Source organism: Trichoplusia ni, chromosome 2, assembly GCF_003590095.1.
Source record: "Trichoplusia ni isolate ovarian cell line Hi5 chromosome 2, tn1, whole genome shotgun sequence".
Classification (NCBI taxonomy): Eukaryota; Metazoa; Arthropoda; class Insecta; order Lepidoptera; family Noctuidae; genus Trichoplusia; species Trichoplusia ni.
In genome coordinates, this window is record NC_039479.1 from 4085258 (window position 1) to 4102224 (window position 16967).

The window sequence follows — 16967 nt, forward strand, 5'->3', positions numbered from 1 at the left end:
TCACTTTATTTATTTTTTGGTAATTTTGTAAACCAATCACTTTGCTGTTGACATCGAACTCGTGTAATGGTGACGTCACGAGCAAGCGCGCCAAAATGGCCGCGTTTAAATTGATCGCGATTTTAATATTTAATTTTTTGCATAATAGTTTATATTTTGGACGTGATATTTGTATGTTTGGTAATGTAATAACTAGTAGAAACATATAAAAAATAAAAATAAAAATCATGCATATTCCCCATTATTCTAAGACACTTCAGCTAAAATTTAAGGAAAAGATCGTGAGGAAATCTGGATCCCAAATATTGGAATCTGAATTCATCAACGCGCATTGCTCTGGCGTGGTGATCAATGCTTAACCCTTATCTATTCGGGAAAAGGTCTATGTCCAGCAGCGGGACGTATATGGGTTGGTACATTATTTTCCTAAAAGTAAAAACGGGAACTAATTAGACCTATTGTACTGCAGATTTATTAGAAACCCGGTTAACATAGTTGCAGTTACAATGACATGAAGTTCACATAAATCTATTCGTGTTAGTGTTGGCAGGCGTGGAATTGAATCACTAATTACATTATGCTCGGGCTGAGGGCAGGACGTGACAGTGATACGAGCAATGCTTTTATTCGGCCTTAGGTGCGAGTGGCGCGACAACTGTACAGATTACACGGTATTGTAGTTTGAATGTCGGGGGACATTCAATGTGGACTGGAGGAGTATTCTGAGAGTTTCTGAAATATTATTATAGAAACGATGCTATTATTTATAGGGACTTTACAATACATGAAAATATTTGGATATTGTACAAATCTATAAAATCCAAGGAAAACGAGAGGAGAGGAGATAGACGAAATAAGTCTTTCAAGATAGTTGTTTTACTTCGTTTTTTTTCATGGTTTTCTGCCCAAAGGGCTGGACTGATTTCGTTGATATTTAGTGTGGAGGTAGCTGACTCTAGATACTATTATTCAACTATCCAACTAGAGGAGGGTAATATTTCTGTAGCTAAAACCGACATCCACGCATTTTCGTCACCCCTCGGGCGAAAAAAGTCATTGAAAATTGTCCAACGTCAAAAAATGTCAACACTTTAAAAAAAAAAATATTTTTCACAGTTGCCCTGATCATGCTCAAAAATCTTAACTTTCTCAGACACACACATGACACAATATTTTCATAAAAAAACACTACACATCGAATAAGCATAAACGCCTTCCACGTCAAGAATAAGGTCCCTAAAGCAAAATATATCAATGCAACAATGTTGCCGAGACATCAACAAATAGAACGAGTTTCCTGTCTATGTTCCGGTAATGACCTGGCACGATACTCTACACAATTACAGGTATTACCTGAACACTTACAGTGTACTATTATTATTTTAAACAAAGTAATTTCTTACTTCTAAAATTGAGACACGAAGGGGAAACCTTTGTTTATTTTAAAGAAAATGTTCGTGGGATTCTGTTTGTAAATACTTAATAGGAGTATATGGGAGTGTACCTAGTATTTGCTTATTTCCGTAAAACCTACATATTATTTAGTTGCTGTATTAGGCCATAACGTGAAAGATAGTTGCAAAAACTTTATATTTTTCTTACCACTTCTGAAGAAAAGAACTTTAGTATTAACTCCACTTTATATACGTGAAAGTTTGTGTGTACGGATATCTGGATGTATGTTCCTCTTTCGCGAAAAAATCGCCAAATGTATTTAGAGGAAACTTGGTAAACAGCTAGTAACCGGTGCTTTGAAAGGCGGTAAAACGACGCGAATTAACATACCGGCGCGAGCCATGTGATTAATTATTAAATATGTCAGCTGTTCTTACACGTAGTTTCATGAAAGGCGAAAAAAAAACAAGCTTAAGGTTACAAACAGGTTGATTGTAAAAATTGCCAAGTTTAGAATAGTAATCCTCCCGGAAAAACTTTCAGAGTGTACCACAACCTTCACTATGTACCTCGTTTTTTAATGGTACGTAACATACTCGGTGAGCAATAAATATTAAGACAGTACAAAAAACATATTACTTATAAAAAGTCGCCGTCGTAAGCTATACTGAAACCAAAGTAAAACATTTGAATTTGCTTTTGTTCGGCACGTGAGCGCCAAAATAATAACTCGGAGCCCACATCCGCCGCCGCGCCGTGCCAGATTGATGTTAACATTTACTCAAACTTTATCTTTTCATTTTTGTGCCTTTTCGACCGGTTAAAAGGCGGTTTCAGTAAAAGTAAAAAAGGGTAGATTTTTAAGACATCGCATTTTGTGGAGTCCCAAAATAAAGTTTATTGTCAGCATGCGTGGGTCGCTTCGGTCTTTATTTTATAAAAAAATAAAAGTTCCCTTTCCGTTTTGCACGTCCACTTTTCATAATATGCGAAGAATATTCGACAGCGGCGGGTCGCAACATTGTATGCACGTTACAAGTTTTGAACTATATTAATGATTCAACTAATTTGAATAATTTTTCATTCAAGCTTCGTTAGTTAGTCTTAATATGTATTCGGGTTGCTGCTTATTGACGTACACATGTACTTTGAGAGGAGGACATTAATATTTATTGAATTCAGATGATTGCAAATGCACCCACAAAAAAGGATTCTCGTGATCTTTTTTACTCTTATTTGAGTTATCTTGTCAGTCTAAGAGAAACTGTTTGTTTGATACGACGACATCATTACGTGAATGAGAGCACCTTTTATACAACACTATATAATTATTTCTATAACAATATCACTTTTACAATATTCGAAGTAATCCGTAAGTACCGGAGGTCGTAAGTTCGATTCCCAGCCACCGAAAGTTTTCGTGAACAAGCATGATCACTAAAGTTGTCTAGTTTTTATACTACAAGTTAGTGCTTAGATTGAGACTAGATGGCATAATGTATTATTAATTTAAGTTACTTTTTTAAGTTTATGAGAATTTAGAAACACCTTGAAATATAATTTTACCTGTTTCAGCTCTATAGATAACTGTTGTCAATAAAGAGTCTGCATTCAGAGATTACATTTCGCGACATTTAAAAACAAAACTTATTTCCCTCTTCAGTAGGAACGTGTGCGGTTACGAGTAATATTTTGCATCGTTTTACTGTTTTCAATTTTGCTATAACATTGTCACCAAAGATTTCTCTTTGAATAATGTCGTAACTTCTCGACGTTATGTTTAAAGCTTTGGGTTGCCGACGGCCGGTAGCAACAACTAGGAATAAACGGTTTGCGATACATTGACGGAAATTGCAAAGGTGTGGGATGATTATAGAGTTTCAATTTTAAGAAACACAGTTAATAGGATTTTTTTAATATTAAGCACTTTGCCTTTTTTTACTAGCCCTTTGTGTCTAGCTGCTGGGACACGTAGGGACACAGCAGGCTAGTTCAATCCATTTCAGTACAAGTTGGTAAAATAAATTTGTCTTCGGTGTTCCAAATAGAATATTATAGAAAAATCACAACTAAATACTCGTCTATTGAGCCCAGATAAACACAGCTACTGGTTCTAAACGTCAATAAGTAGTTTAAGGACCTCTTGTGATATAAGGAAATGCTTTTGACGAGCTTCACAAACTCACAATTGGCTGAGAGCATACAACACAACGTCATCGAGAAAGCGACTCTTAGCAATTTCCGAGGTATCGCGTAGTCCGCACATCTTAAATACGAAAATCAACCGTACTGTATTGTAATAAAGTTGCTTTTTTAGTTAATGTGTATGTTGTTGTAGTTTTAAAACATATTAGTGTGAATATAAAGTCAGTGCGGTGTTGACACAGCACTCGGTGCATCGTATGCATCGCGAGGCGACGGACCGCTCATCCTGGACAGGTGAGCAAACTTAACAAGGACAGAATAAATGCTTGAGTGACACCGTGTTTACGCGACCAGCGAAAAAGGAAATATATTTTAAATTGGAGATAGCAAATATAGGTAAGCTAAGGCTCTAACTAAATTGGCCAGTTAGCATTGAGCTTATTTTTAAAGATCCTGGGATGAGCCAGTTACACGTAAGATATGCAAAAATCATACATAGCACATAGTGGAAAAATGGAAAAGAGGCCTTTACTACTGAAGTGGGATGTCTGCATCAAGCGATCTTAGAAGGACTCTAAGCTAAGCTAGGCTTAGCCGACTTCATATCATGAAATAAGGTTATTTTTTACTACTAACTATGTAAAACATAGCACAATATACGTAATAGTTAAGCCACTTAAACATCAGTCTTATTGGGTGTGTAACATACGAGGTGTAAAGGTTGTGGCAACATTGTAGCGCAGGTAGTGGGGGCCGCCGGCGAGACAGACGGCCCACGGCAGACACCCGACAAATGACTAAATTGCCTCCAAACCAATAACGGTAAGATTTTATATAAGATAGAGTTACGCGTCGGGTGACCATGAGTCCTAAATGTCTCGACAGGGTTTCAGAAGGGTGAGAATATATAAGTTACCTAATCTTTTATAATGTAAAGTACACACCATATACTACCTGACCACTTTATGTTTGGATTAATTTCAGTCACTATGAGTCATATTGTTATTCATACTTAACTGATTATTAAGCAACAATTCAGTAGCATTTACATAAGGTAGGTGGTGTATTATTGCAGTCAAATCAAATAGTGAATGCCTTATAGGTTATAACCCTAGTACCTTCATTTCATAATTACGAGTAGGTTTCTAACATATCTAAAGTATTTGTAGCCTTGTTGATGTTGTTACACACGAAAGAAAAACCTATACATACATAAGAAAACATACACGGAGAGAAGAATGGTCAAGATTACCACGCCGTAGTTACACAGCGCGACGTGTCACGGGTTCGATCAACGTAGAAACATTTGTGTAATCCATGAATGCTATTGATCGAATGAAAAATATCACACGAATGTTACAAATGCGATGAAGTGTGTAAGTTTGTCCTCTTCACGCCCAAACGGTAGGACCGATTTCTATGTTATTACACATAGGCTACTTTTATCCGACTTGGTTGGAGAGTAATATTTTTCTGACACACAGGCGGACGAAGCGGCAAGGAATAGCTAGGATTATACCTATATAATTCAGAAAAAAACCTTGTCAACCTACTAAAAACCTATGAACAAGTAGCTTATTTTCATCTACATTTTTCCATATTATTTAAACAATAAAGAGGTATCAAGTAAAGAAGATCAATTACTGATACAAAATGATTGCGGAACAAAGGAAATTTAATACTAATAAGCAATAAGCAAGCACATGTTAATGCTATATCATGTTACTGTATAGGTCAGGAGTTAGGGCGATTATTAATGATACCTGGGTATAGCTGGCTTTAGCGTATGCTGAGAGAAACGTAGCTAGGAAATATATGAGCTTGGACTGGCCATAGCGGTAATATTGTATGTTAGAAAATGTGTGTAAATGTTTATATTGTGGCTAAAGTTTATAAATAAATGCGGACAACATCACATACATTGTTCTGAACCCAAAGTAAGTTAAGAAATGTGAATACATTGACTCGACCGGGGATCGAACCCGGGACCTCAGAGCTAGCGACACCTTGAAACCGGTGCGTACGCCACTCGACCACGGAGGTCGTCAACTCGTCAACAGTTTAGTTTCGAAAAGTATATGAAATGTCGTAGTTTTGCAAGGATTTGGGTTTTCAAATAAATAATTATCACGTTTCAATTGATTGAATGTCTCGACACTTTACGAAAAGGAATGTCATTTGCATACATTAAGTTTTCTATTCGTGATAACGCTAATGTACAGTTCAGGTCACTAGGGCAAAGGGTGAAAATGGAACCCTATTACTGAGGCTCCGCTGTCCGCCCGTCTGTTGGTCTCTCCGTCGGTAACCAGGCTGTCTCATGAACCGTGATAGATAGAACACATTTTCACAGATTATGTATTTATATTGCTATTTATACAGAACCCTCAGTGACGCGAGTCGGACTTGCATTTAACCGGTTTTTAAATTACTATTAACAAAGTATTTCTGCTACAAAACGTTAAAAGACGAAAAAAAAACAGTTTATTAAGTTCATTGTTAGTGTGTTTCTCGACGAATGCAAAGGGCCTGATTACCGAAGCCCTGTACATGATTGATGGCATTCGTCTCGTACGTACACGTGAGCCCGTGTTTGATGAAAACAAAGCAATGAGTCAGACGTCTGGCTTCAATAAGATGGGGTAATACGCGACTAATGTCTTATCTGAGCATTGTTTTGACGGAGCTAAGATCAAATAATTTAGATGAGGAAGATTAAGGGAAATAAACCATTCTGGTGTACGAGTTGATTATACGCGATTTTGGTGTCGCTATTAATTTAATTTGTTGATATATTAAATAACCCTTACTGTTTGTAAGAAGCGGCAGTAGGCCACAATAGCGTAAGGGAATCGATTGATTTGAATAAATACTTTGGGTACAGAAAAATGAAATTATCTATTTCCAAAACGATATTAAGTAACGACATCGACATTCACCATACAGTACCTTTAAGGCTAAATCTTCATCTAGGAGTAGGTTACATAGACCGTTATGACTCATTATCTGTGCTTACCAAAGTACAACAAATGCGTAAACGTTGTGGTTACTCACATGTCGCTGCCCGTCCTGGACAAGTCGTGGACGACCCGGAGTGATCCGTGACACGCTATACTTACGCAGATCGTTTATTTACTTTTAATAGCCCGGCGTTGTGACGTCTAAATGCACTGATAATTGCATCGCGATGAAGGGTTAGTGTGTGCGTACCTTAATAATTTGCAGAGATTTTATGAATATTTTTGAAAGTATAAACAAGCTTTCACGCAAATCAACTAATGATAACTGCCTTATAGAGTCTATCCAGAACTATTTGAGCCTATTATTGTAACACTGAAAAAATAGGCATTATTATTTCAGGCCCATAGTAGACAATGTTATCGGTTTTAAAATATAAACTCATATTCACCAGAACGATCAACAAAAAATCTACAACGATTATAGCCGTTTCTGCATACAAGCTATACAATAATAATATACGAAAACAATTAAATTTTCAGACATGGTCTGCATACACTTACACAGGCAGTAAACGTCACAGTGTGCACGAGTTAATAGCGGCCATCACTCCGACTCTAATGCGTTGCGACGCAAAATAAAACAAGTGCTGAAATTGTTTTAAATGGGCAGGTAGGCTCACGCCCGCCTGACCTACAGACGAAGCTTATTGCCAAAAACGAAAAAACACACGTTTTGGAGTCCGTACGTATCCTGTGTAAAACTTAGGAACATAAATAAGTACGGCGGTAAATATTTTGCACGAGAATTCAATATGGCAGCACTTTTTTTATGTATATTGGCAATTTTAGGCTGATTGCAGACTTAAATTTATACGTTCGCAATTCGCTTTTGTACAGTACAATGAGAATAAAATTCGCTTAATGTTGAATATTTAAATTATGTAATATTATGTGTTTAAATTTTGTTATTATAAAACAAAACAACAGCCAGATATTTCTACAGGGGCAAGAGGTATCCAATTGTCAAAGCCAGCACATATACTTTCATAAGATAGATTTAGATACGGTTGTAGTAAATTAAAATCTACCATTGTAATTCACAATTACTCGAATAAGTCTATTCCCTCCTCTGATTTCCATTCAGCTTTAAACCAGTCTATATTAGGTATTCATATACTCAAATATACGCGAATAAAATGCTAAACGTGATCCAAAAGTGCATTTCAAATAATATATGAAGATACAAAAACAAGATACTAAACTTTTATGACCAGCATGTGCTTTGGATGTTATAAAACAGAAATAAGATCCGAAATCATTATAACCTTTTTCGGCAACAATGTTTGGCGTAAAGAAATAAAACTGACAAACACTTGGTAAATATACCTAATACTATAACACTACTACGAAGAATTATACTAAAAACAAATATCATTGAGATATTTTGAGTGCCTATTTGTTTCTCAAAAGTTTCAATTACCGTAGCTTTAGTAATATTTAGAATTAGAGTTTACTTTTAAACCTCATGTATTTATCGTATATTGTGTAATACATACCTGAGCTTTAACAAAATATAACTCGAATAGGGGATACGCTAAGCCAAAACAGCTACAGTTGATCGATGACAGATTAAGCTAAGCTTACATTCAATAGACAGTTTATGTCATATCGAGTTTTTACGTGTTTTGATAGGCACGTAATATTGTGGGCCCCGGCAATTACTTATAAATTTTTGACAGTTTTTACGGGTAATTAGAAGCTAGAAAGTCTGTCAACCAGTCTTAATAAGGGGTATCGTATTGTTCAGGCAACTGGGTTGCAGAGGTCAGATACCTATGCTCACCAGCATACATATGCTATGTCACTCCTTGGAAGACAGTGGTACTTAGCTGTATTCCTTTAGAATGGAAGCCGACCCAACATAATACGGAAAAAGCTAGGTTGATGATAATGATGTATTTATTGAATAATAATGTGAGGAAAGAGTTGAAGCTTTAGTCTGTAGTAAGGTCTTTCTGGCAAAATATTTAAATTTTCGTCAATGGTACAGAGTGGTATACTTAAATACGACTCGCTCTTGACCGATGTTTAACGATTTTGTAGCAAGGTTAAAATATTTGCTCTGAACTAATTAGTAACGTCAAAAGCTAAATGGAGTTATAATTCATTTTGAATTTTGACTTGACGTAAGATAATGGAGCGTTTTATTTTTTACAAATCGTTTACTACCTTTTTAATGTACAGTAATTTGTGCTGCCCTTATTTTTATTTTAAATATTTAACAATATTTGGTATTCAAATTAAATTAAATTAAATTTAAATAATAGATTTTGGCTATCGATGCTAAATGTTTTCCAGATTTCTTTTACTATGCATTAAAATGTAATTGCCGCATTATTCTTAAAATAAATAAGCAGAGTTATGAAATACTCACCGGTTCAGTTTCTCCCTTGCTGTCTTTGCCGAGCCCCTCGCCTTTGTTCCAGCCCATTTTCTGCAATATCTTGAATCCTTTGTTGTCGGGTGTTATGGACCTATTAAATAACACAAATTTAATTAGTACAAATAAAATTCAAGAGCGAATCGGACTCGCAAAACCGAATCTTCCCTTCAAAAGAAAAAATCGGTTGGGTTTGTAATTTGTTACCCAACAAATTCATAACAGTTTCAAACGTTGCTTAACCTCGATTTTTATGTCCTTGTTTTTCGATATAGCGGCAAACACTATTATAATAAATAATAAATAAATCATTTTATTATCAGGCTACTAAGGCCCATAGACATATACCTTACAGACTAACATAGATATTTATACAATAGTTGTTAGTATATATAGCTTAAAATTAAGTTAGTAAGCTTTCTTATACTACGTCTTAGTGCGTTCTGGTGGAACTTGTCCGCGGAAGCGACGGAACACCACGTTCTGAGGCCAGAAGTCTTCATTTAAGACGAGATGCAGGAAGCAATTCGGTACTCGCACCACAAACGCCTTGAAGTTGACGTTGCGGTTCGACTCCAGCTCCTGCACCCTCAGCGTGTATTTCAACTTCTGGCGCACATACTCGACGATACTCTCTCGCTTCACAGAGTAATGTAGGCGTATAATACGTTACGGTCGCCGTAGGACTACGGACGTACGTTTATAGGCTGGAATTATTTATTCTTCTAATATTATAAAGAAACACGAAAGTTTATGTGTAAGGATGTATGGATTTTTGTTCCTCTTTCACGCAAAAACCTGAACGGATTTAGACGAAACTTATTACACAGATAGTTTATAACTAGGGTCAACACATAGGCAAGTTTTTTTATAACGATTTTATGTTTTCGAATCATCTTCGATTACTAGCAAGCGGGCCCGCGGGTTACACGTAGTTTATTAATAATTACAAAACATACTCATTAACGTCAGCGGCCTGTGTTTTCTCCGCGTCGTGTGTGGACCCCACAGTGTCGCGCCGCGCCTGCGCCCTGTCATTGTACGCGGTCTCTTCTATCGCCAGCTGTTTCGGCGCGTACTTGTTCTTGAGACGAGCCAGTTCCAGCTGATACTGCTTCTGAACGTTGCATGTACGTGTGTAGGCGACTTTCTTCTCTTTTTCTGTTGCTGTAAGGTTTTATTTCGATTAGCATGACTGTTGGATCAGGTTATAGTCAGTAGTTTGAACAGGAACTTAATGTCATATAAAATTCATTTCTATGGCAAATATAATATAACAATAAGCGAAAGAAAGAAAATAATGACGAGTACAGACGAATGGAACAAAAATAAGTATTATCTTTTATAATTCGCGAACAAGCAGATGACTTAAAAAATGCATAAATTCAATATTCTAAACAAAAATTAGGCTTAATAGTCAAATATTTACCTTCCATAATAAGCCCAGGTTCACAATGGCCGCATGTATCGTTACCGGCGTGTATGTGACACAGCAACTTAGTTTCTCCGACCTGTAGGATACTCCCGTGGACGATCTGAAAGAAAAGAGAGAATAACAACATTATTTAATATTATATGATACACATCCAAAAGAGTTAAATCGAAAAGCTCGGTTTGAATAGACGTATAGAGTAAGAGGGCAATAAAGTTAGTGTTGGGAGGAAGTGCTGCAGCAGCGCCATTGTTGTGCGCTAGGCTCACCAATAAAAGTTTCCATAAGATTTTTAGATGTGTATAGACAGCGCTACAATTATTTAAAGTTCTAATGCGGTATTTATACAGCATTAGAACTCTAAATAGTAATCGAAATAATCTGAAAACATTATTTTTATTTAGACGCCTAAACAGTTTATTGTTCCGTTGACCGACAAAAGCCTACGTTTTAATGTCTATTTTTGCTAACTATACTCAGCTATGATAACGCGCGACGGTACGATCTAGTCAAATGCACGTAGTCAGAAATCGCAAAAGATAAGGTAGCTCAGCATAGGGATTTAAAACAGGCTATATATAAAAAAAAACTCAATTATAAAGGATCTAAAATTTTAACAGAATGTGGCATGGCCTAGAAACAAAAAAGAACTACCTAAGCCTGCTAGAAACTCTCTAGCAATAATTAAAGTTATTCGTTAAAAGTATTAAGTCCTTACCTCCATGGGCAGGCTTATAGTTTGGCTCTCCGACATGCGGGTACCGTTGAGAATAGTGCCGTTCTTAGAGCCGAGGTCCGTTGCCACGTACAATTTGCGGAAGGCATCGAACTTTATCTCCAAGTGTTTCTAGAAAAAGATAGTACATAAGTTAGTTGTGGTAATTATGTATTTCCTTTTACAGGAGTTCATAGAAGTGAATTCGCATTGCAGTAATGTTTTTTTTTGTTTCTTCTAAAATCAAAATACAAACTCATAATAGCACTTTTTGGAGGTAAAATTATATTCGCCAGCACCCAATTTCGCCCATCCCCACAGCAAAAGCACTTAGGATGCTGTGAATATCCTTATTGCTGAGATAGAAGAAACAGCGCAACAAACTCCCCAGCAGCAAGCAGTCTTTCCATTTACAAAACAAAATCTATATTCATGACACTTCTTCCTCGTCATTGTTATTAAATTATGTAGACCATTACAGATTTAGATTAACAGTTAAATGTTATCAATTTATCTTATCAGGAACGTATATAAAATTTTTGCACATTCACCTTCGAGACATTATGATCTTTCAGCAATATGGCGTGATGTTCCCCCTCCCTGCCGACAGTGCCGCCATCTTTGGTCACGATGTAGAGGCTGCCCACGCGCAGCTTCGGGATCGAAGTCTCGCGGATTATGACACGCATACACGGTGGGTGGTGCTTGGCTATCGCTTCTAAAAAACATATATTCTCTATTGATGGATGACTCCAGAGAATGAATGTCAGCTTAATGTAAGTTTAAACGAAAAAAAACATTCCTTTTCATTATAATACATAAACACTTATATCTTAATTTCGTATACTGGAACCAAAACAAGACTTATAATAACTTCACATTTATCTATACTTCTATATACTAATATATAAAGCTGAAGAGTTTGTTTGTTTGTTTGTTTGAACGCGCTAATCTCAGGAACTACTGGTCCAAATTGAAAAAATATTTTTGCGTTGAATAGACCATTAATCGAGGAAGGCTTTAAAAACCATCACGCTGCGACTAATAGGAGCGAAGATAGGTACAATGGAAAATGTGAAAAAACAGGGCAGGTATAAATCATAACTTATATCTTCAACCCACGGGGACGAAGTCGCGGGCAACAGCTACTAAACAGTATATACGTACATTCGCGCAGACATATTTAAACCTGTTATAAGTCAATAAATATTAGCTAGCAATTTACCATCATCGATAGCTGTAGAGGTGCTAGCATTAGACTTTTTGTCATCATCAGACCCTTCAACACTTGAGTCACTGCATTCACCATCCTCCAACTCCTTGTCTGCCGTAACTTCTTCCACATTCTTCGACTCAGATTCTGCTTTATCATCCGGTTTATCGTCAGCTTTCTCATCCAGTACTTTTTCGGGGCTTAAAACTTTTTCTTCACTCGCATTTCCATCCTTATTCCCATTGGCGAAAGGACGCTTTTTCAAAAATTTCTTCTTATTCTTTTTCGTCTTTTTCTTTGGTACTTGGCTTCGGTCTTCTTTGCCCTGTAATATAACAGTTATGTTGGTATTGGTGTAACCATTCAGCAAGTTATTTACCTAAGGCTGATTGGCCTCGGAGTGAAACCTGAGATAGATTTTTCGTCAGGTTATCAATATCTTCTTCTGATTTATTTTCCTGAAACAAATACAACAACTGAACTGAAAACAAAAATCTACTAAGAAAGTATTATAAAACAAGAAATAAGAAATTAAATGAAGGTGTAATAAGACAGATTTATTGTGTTTAGTTTAAAGTGGTATTTAGGTGCAAAATGCACATCACTTAGATTTAATTATTATTTATTTTATTAATTTTAAAAATGAAATTAAAAAACAACTTAAAAACAGGATTTAGCCCTACAAAATCATTTTAAACTTACCATTTTATGTTTCTTAGCTTTTTTCTTCTCATGGGCTTCCAGTGCAGCATTTGTGGGAGTAGCTTCTGGGTATGAATGGAATGCGAATGATTTTGTTTCCTCAGAATAGTAATAGTAGCATTGTGTGTTCCCGTGGTAGTAGAGACCTAGGTCCTGAAATGAAATCAACAACATTTCAAATTTTCCATATTCATTATTGATGTGAACATGATCTGTTTAAAAAAAAACTGAAAGAAGAAATAAAGGTTTTTTTTATGTCTCCCTTTAGGAATTTCATCCTGTGACTCAGGTGTTTCACAAATATTCATGTCACACAGACACCCAGATTCAGAACAAGCATTTATGGATTACATGAATTCTTGTCCTATTGGGAGATTGAGCCTGCAGCGTGTTGGACACAGTTAAATGCGTAATAAAGAGATTTTCTTCACAATTAAAATGTTGATTGCACTCCACGTTCATTATAATTAATGGCAAACTAATCATCTATGTTCCACTGATTTTCGGTACACTTACTGGGTTATAATAATATCCAGTCTTGGAATCATAGTACATGCCAGCAGACTCTACATAGACCATACCGCACTGATTTAGAGCTGAGTCGGCCGCTTCCTTCACTTGGTCTAAGATACTCTCCTTACTTTTATTGCTAAAATCCCATCCGGTATTTGATTCTGCAGGTGTTGGGTCTGAATTATTTTGTGCTGGGTCATCAGCTTTTGTTTGTAACTCATTGTTACTATTCACTGTGTCTATTTGTTCACTTTTAATCAGATGTTTGCCATCTTCTACTGCAGAAGTTGTATTATTGGACTCTGTTTCAGGCTTAAATGTTGTTTTATTTTCCTATAAGAAAAAAAATACTTTTAGTCCTCGTTTCAAACAATTAGGAGTTTAATTTTCAAACTTAAACAGTTTACAAAGTATGAGCAAACATAAAATATGTAACTTTACCAGATTTTTCAAGCGGCCTTTCAGTTCTTTTAACAAATTGTTCTTTCTTCGGATGTTCTCTCGTAATTTTAATATTAGCTGATACACTTTCGGCTGGTATTTCAGTGAGAGACGAAGACTTCTCATGTTTATGTTTATTGTACGCGTTTTTCTACGTAATTCTGGCATATCAAATGGTTAATAGGACAAAAACAGGTAGAGCATAAATACAATGTTGCACTGCACTTTTATTAGAAGATTAATTCTTTATCCTTTTACAGTTTGACTTCCCAAAACAAACTGAAAAACTCTTCACAAGAAGCGTTCTGCAATGCAATGCAACAGTTCCAATAACGTCACTGTCAAGTTGACATTTCTATTTGACAAATACCTGCGCTGGTAACAGACTCGGTAAAATCCTAAAATCAATAATCTTTGCACTATGGATGGTAAAAACACAAGATCTTTGTTGCAAAAATCTAAACACGGCCTGTTCATCCTGAAATTAAGCATACTATTCCCCACACTGCTTCCTTGAACTCTAAAACAAGTGTTACCTAAGTCGGTCGACAAAATTATATCTTTATGGTTAGGCTTTTTTTTTCTTTTACGAACTATAAAGCTGGTTTACACCAGCAGTGCTGTGCTGTGACCAACACTTATCAAATAAAGTTTTTCCTTTTTTTTGTTAAATTGTTAGCCCCTTTTAAGCCGGGATGCGTTTGCCCTGTAGTGGGATACGATGTACAGTTCTAATTTATTTAACAATAACATGAGAATTGAAATCTTTGGAAACCCGCAGAGCTCGTCGTGCTCGGTTTCAGTTAAATGAGCAATAATTCGTTAACGAGCATAAAAAAATCTAGTCAAATACAAGTCGGTCTAGCGACACTGGGCCAATCAATAATTTGAGTACTCAAACAAATTTGATCTTTCCCTTACCAACAAATTCATGACGGTAACAACATTGCTTACTTGACTTTATGTTGAATACACGGAACAGCGTGCATGTTGAACATGTTGAATACAGGTTGAATATTTGTTGTGGAGGCGAGAAGGGGTATAAGGTTCCGTTAAAGTGTTGTTACAGATTAAAAACTTTAAATTTTTTGTTAAAGTTCAGTATCTAACACTCCAAAGAGTTCAAAGCACTCAGGGTACAGTTAGAATAAAAATAAACAATTCGTTTCTAGACCAATTTTTATTTATTTAAAATAAAAAGCTCATTAATTACATAAATTATGTGCGTATATAATTAGAACGGGTTTAAAGGGGAAAACAATAGCTATGAATAAGACAGAAGGAATGAAAATGGTACGGTTTTATATGTGGACATTTAAGTACGCCTATCACAAAACTTAAAATCAACTGAACACTTGAATGTAGCTGGCCTATAAAATTGTATATAACACTAAAAAGATCTATAAATGCAAAACTCTAAATGAGTATACAGTAGAAAAAAATACATCCAAAGGAAAAGTTATTATTATAGCTCATTTCGTTCAAGTCCCTAAGTTTACATAATTTGTTAACCTTACAAACTATGGTAATATTAGACAAGTACAAAATGATATTCCATTCTTAAAAATATCTATTCGTAGCCTATAACTAGAGTCAGTTGTATATTTCATTACAATAGTATGTTAATTGTAATTTATAGTTTACACACCAGCTAATCATGACCAATTCATGCATTATTAACAGCGATTCGTTAAATTGTTGGCGGGGGACTGTGGCGTCACACCGCCGCACACAAGTAACCTCAAATGTACTTCACACACACACGCACTACTTATAAATATAACGTGTATGGAAGATCTACGCTAAAGGCTAAAATGTTACACTTTCGATATGTTATATTTTAAATTACATTAAATAACAACTGCGAAACAATGGCACGCTTTTTGCCAAACACTTTATTACTGTCATTTTGGTACATTAGCAAATAAATAAGTTGTAGATAATTGACATTGGCATGCCAACATGAAGTTACTTTTATTCAAAAAATGCGTTAAGTTGCATAAGATTCACGAATCATTAAATTCTCAATTTTTAATAATGTATAATTTATATATTTCCTTCTCACTCTACAGCATGCATAAATTGTTTAAAGACTGCATTCGACACCATTCATTCGATTGAACTTCGCTTAACCTAAGAGCTAATGTAACATCATCTACTTCAACAATAACACTAGGTACATTATTTTATTGTGAAGTCTCCAGTTTTTACATAATTGAAAAATCGTCATCTACCTTAGTCTCAAGGTATAATTTCGTGACGTACTTACATTATAAGAAATTCGTAGTCACATTAAACTGTGCACAATTCCTCGTTTCGTCGACAAATTTACTCTTCTAACTAATTTATAAATGCATTTCATTGTAGGTGCACGAATGCTGCCGAAAGATTTAATAGTTAAATAAATTAATTAAGAAATGAACTGTCGGTGTTCGTCGACTAGTGGAGTCCGCAGCGTCGGTGGCCGGAGCAGGTGTTGTGGGCGGGCTGCGGGGTGGGGGGGGGAGTTAGGGCGGCACGTAGGGCGGCGGCTTGCGGTAGGTGGGCGTGGCCTTGGGGCGCGGCGGCGTGCGCGAGGCGGCGAAGGGCGGCGGCGGGCGGTAGGGCGCGGCGTCGGCGGCGCGGTAGTCGGGCGCGGGCGGCAGCAGCGGCGGCTTCTCCTCGCGCATGATGACGGGCGACTTGTGCGCGGCCGGCTCCTCGCCGCGCTCCTCCAGCTCGTCCTGGAAGATCACCGGGATGCCCTTCGAGCGGAACGCCTGCCGCTCCTCTTCATCGCCCACGCTCATTTTGCCTGCAACGTTACAATCGCCATTATATTCCCACTACTCAAAAAGCGAGAGCTTTACTGCAGATGGTGCATATTTTATTTATTCAAACATCATAAATGTGCAACAAGTCCATATTATCAACGCCTAGCGAAAACCATCACAACTTTGCCACGTAAGTGCATAATTTACTATTTCCAATGACACCGAAGTGTATTTACATCCTCTCGCAGCAAATTTCCA

The 16967-nt window shown here is 36.5% G+C and overlaps 2 protein-coding genes across 2 annotated transcripts in view; both read right to left on the reverse strand.

The window, feature by feature from the left end:
• Positions 1 to 12586: 12586 nt before the first annotated feature.
• On the reverse strand, positions 12587 to 14470 carry LOC113504240 (angiogenic factor with G patch and FHA domains 1). The gene is made up of 4 exons (XM_026886425.1): positions 13957 to 14470; positions 13519 to 13848; positions 13003 to 13155; positions 12587 to 12758 (listed from the first exon to the last, which is right to left on the reverse strand). Exons 1-4 carry the CDS (start codon positions 14122 to 14124, stop codon positions 12672 to 12674), a joined length of 738 nt encoding a protein of 245 aa, XP_026742226.1. The 5' UTR covers positions 14125 to 14470; the 3' UTR covers positions 12587 to 12671.
• Positions 14471 to 15117: 647 nt separating this feature from the next.
• LOC113504222 (dystroglycan-like) overlaps positions 15118 to 16967 on the reverse strand; it is a 46966-nt gene continuing 45116 nt past the window's right edge. Inside the window, 1 exon segment of the mRNA XM_026886401.1 lies at positions 15118 to 16750. Coding sequence (XP_026742202.1) covers positions 16464 to 16750 — 287 coding nt within the window. The 3' untranslated portion in view covers positions 15118 to 16463.